At 41.2% G+C, this 1,410-nt stretch overlaps 1 protein-coding gene across 1 annotated transcript in view; it reads left to right on the forward strand.

Moving 5' to 3' along the window:
- Positions 1–16: 16 nt before the first annotated feature.
- EOGT (EGF domain specific O-linked N-acetylglucosamine transferase) overlaps positions 17–1,410 on the forward strand; it is a gene marked incomplete at its 5' end in the record, with an annotated part of 23,241 nt that continues 21,847 nt past the window's right edge. The window contains 3 exon segments of the mRNA XM_072420784.1: positions 17–117; positions 820–928; positions 1,007–1,101. Of these exon segments, the coding sequence (XP_072276885.1) occupies positions 17–117; positions 820–928; positions 1,007–1,101 (305 nt within the window).

Below are 1,410 nucleotides of genomic sequence, written 5' to 3' on the forward strand. Positions count from 1 at the left end.
TTTTTTTTTTTTGTAGGAACATTTGACCAATCAGAAGTCTTGCTGGGGTTATGAGAAGTCATGCAGGAAAGAGCACAGGTTCAGCTATCCAGTCTGCGGCAAGGTTGACTTTGGATGGTACGTGCTGTGCAGCTGATGACAGACGTCATGCCTTCGGTTTGATAAGAAACAGAGTATAGGTGTGGTTCTGGAGGCTGTAAATGTTTATCTGTACCTGTGTTTTTCTTTCAATCTTTGCTTTGTCTGTCCTACATAGTCTTCCTTAATTCCTCCCACTCAGCAGCACATATTGGCATTTTCTTTGCTTCCTGATACTGTGTTTAGCTGCAGGAGCAAAGAGAATCCCCGGCACAGAGGAGCAATTTTGGCTCCTCTCTTACCCATGTGACAGTAATGGTGCTTGGTGATTGGCTCAGCACAGGTTCACTTTACCATGACGCTATTATCCACATAAGGCAAATAGGAATAGTAATATAATAAATTTTGAATATACAAATGTTTATTTGCAATTTCTTCCTGTTTTTTTTATATATGTCCAATTGAAATAAAAGAAATGCAAATTAGGTTCTTGTTGAGATTTTTTTGTTATGCTTTATCCAAAATTTAAAAAAATGTATTACCTGGAGTCTTAGGTACACTTTAGAGTTAGGGTTGTGGAGTCAGAGTTGGAGACAACTGTTGGGTACCTGGAGTTGGCTAAAATGTATCGCCTCCGCCTCCGGCTCCACAGCCTAAATTTTCCTGTGAGTTGTGATGCAGTAAAAACATGCGGCTGGTGTATTGGTATGACTACATCCTAAAATGTCATTGTTCTTGAAGGGTAAAGAACCTAAAAGAGGCCCAAGAAGTGTTCTGGAGACAGGCAGACTTTGGTTATGTGAAAGAAAGGCTCAATGAAATGCAAGTTTTATGTCATCCTCGTGGGCCGGTCAGTATTCTTATTTAACACTTCATTATTGATTACCATGGAATAAAATTGATAATTATTCCCATGTTTCCTATTTAGGGTGACTCCCTACTGGCCTGTTCTTCCAACCTTCAACACTGCAGAGCCACCAATCTGTATCTGGACTTGAGGAAGCCAAGAAGAGGCCCTGACAGGTCAGAGATTTCAGATTTTGAGACTTTAAGGAACACGTTATAAAGCTGCCAAGAAACAAACAAAATTGTCCTAAAAACATCTCCTTCCACTGTTGGTACCACTGAATGCTGCTCTGTTAAAAATAGAGCTCAGAAGTTCTCAGGGAATGTCAATCTCCTGGTCCCCCGCTGCACCCAATAGTTCTTCCCACCAACATATTTATTGAATCCATGATGCCTTGCTATAAAAAGTCCCCTCATCTTTGGGGGCTAGTATTATGATCTGGGGTGCCCTTGGGGACAGTGTTTTGATCTGTGGTGTCTGTGGGG

This window comes from Pyxicephalus adspersus, chromosome 8 (genome assembly GCF_032062135.1).
Source record: "Pyxicephalus adspersus chromosome 8, UCB_Pads_2.0, whole genome shotgun sequence".
Lineage (NCBI taxonomy): Eukaryota > Metazoa > Chordata > Amphibia > Anura > Pyxicephalidae > Pyxicephalus > Pyxicephalus adspersus.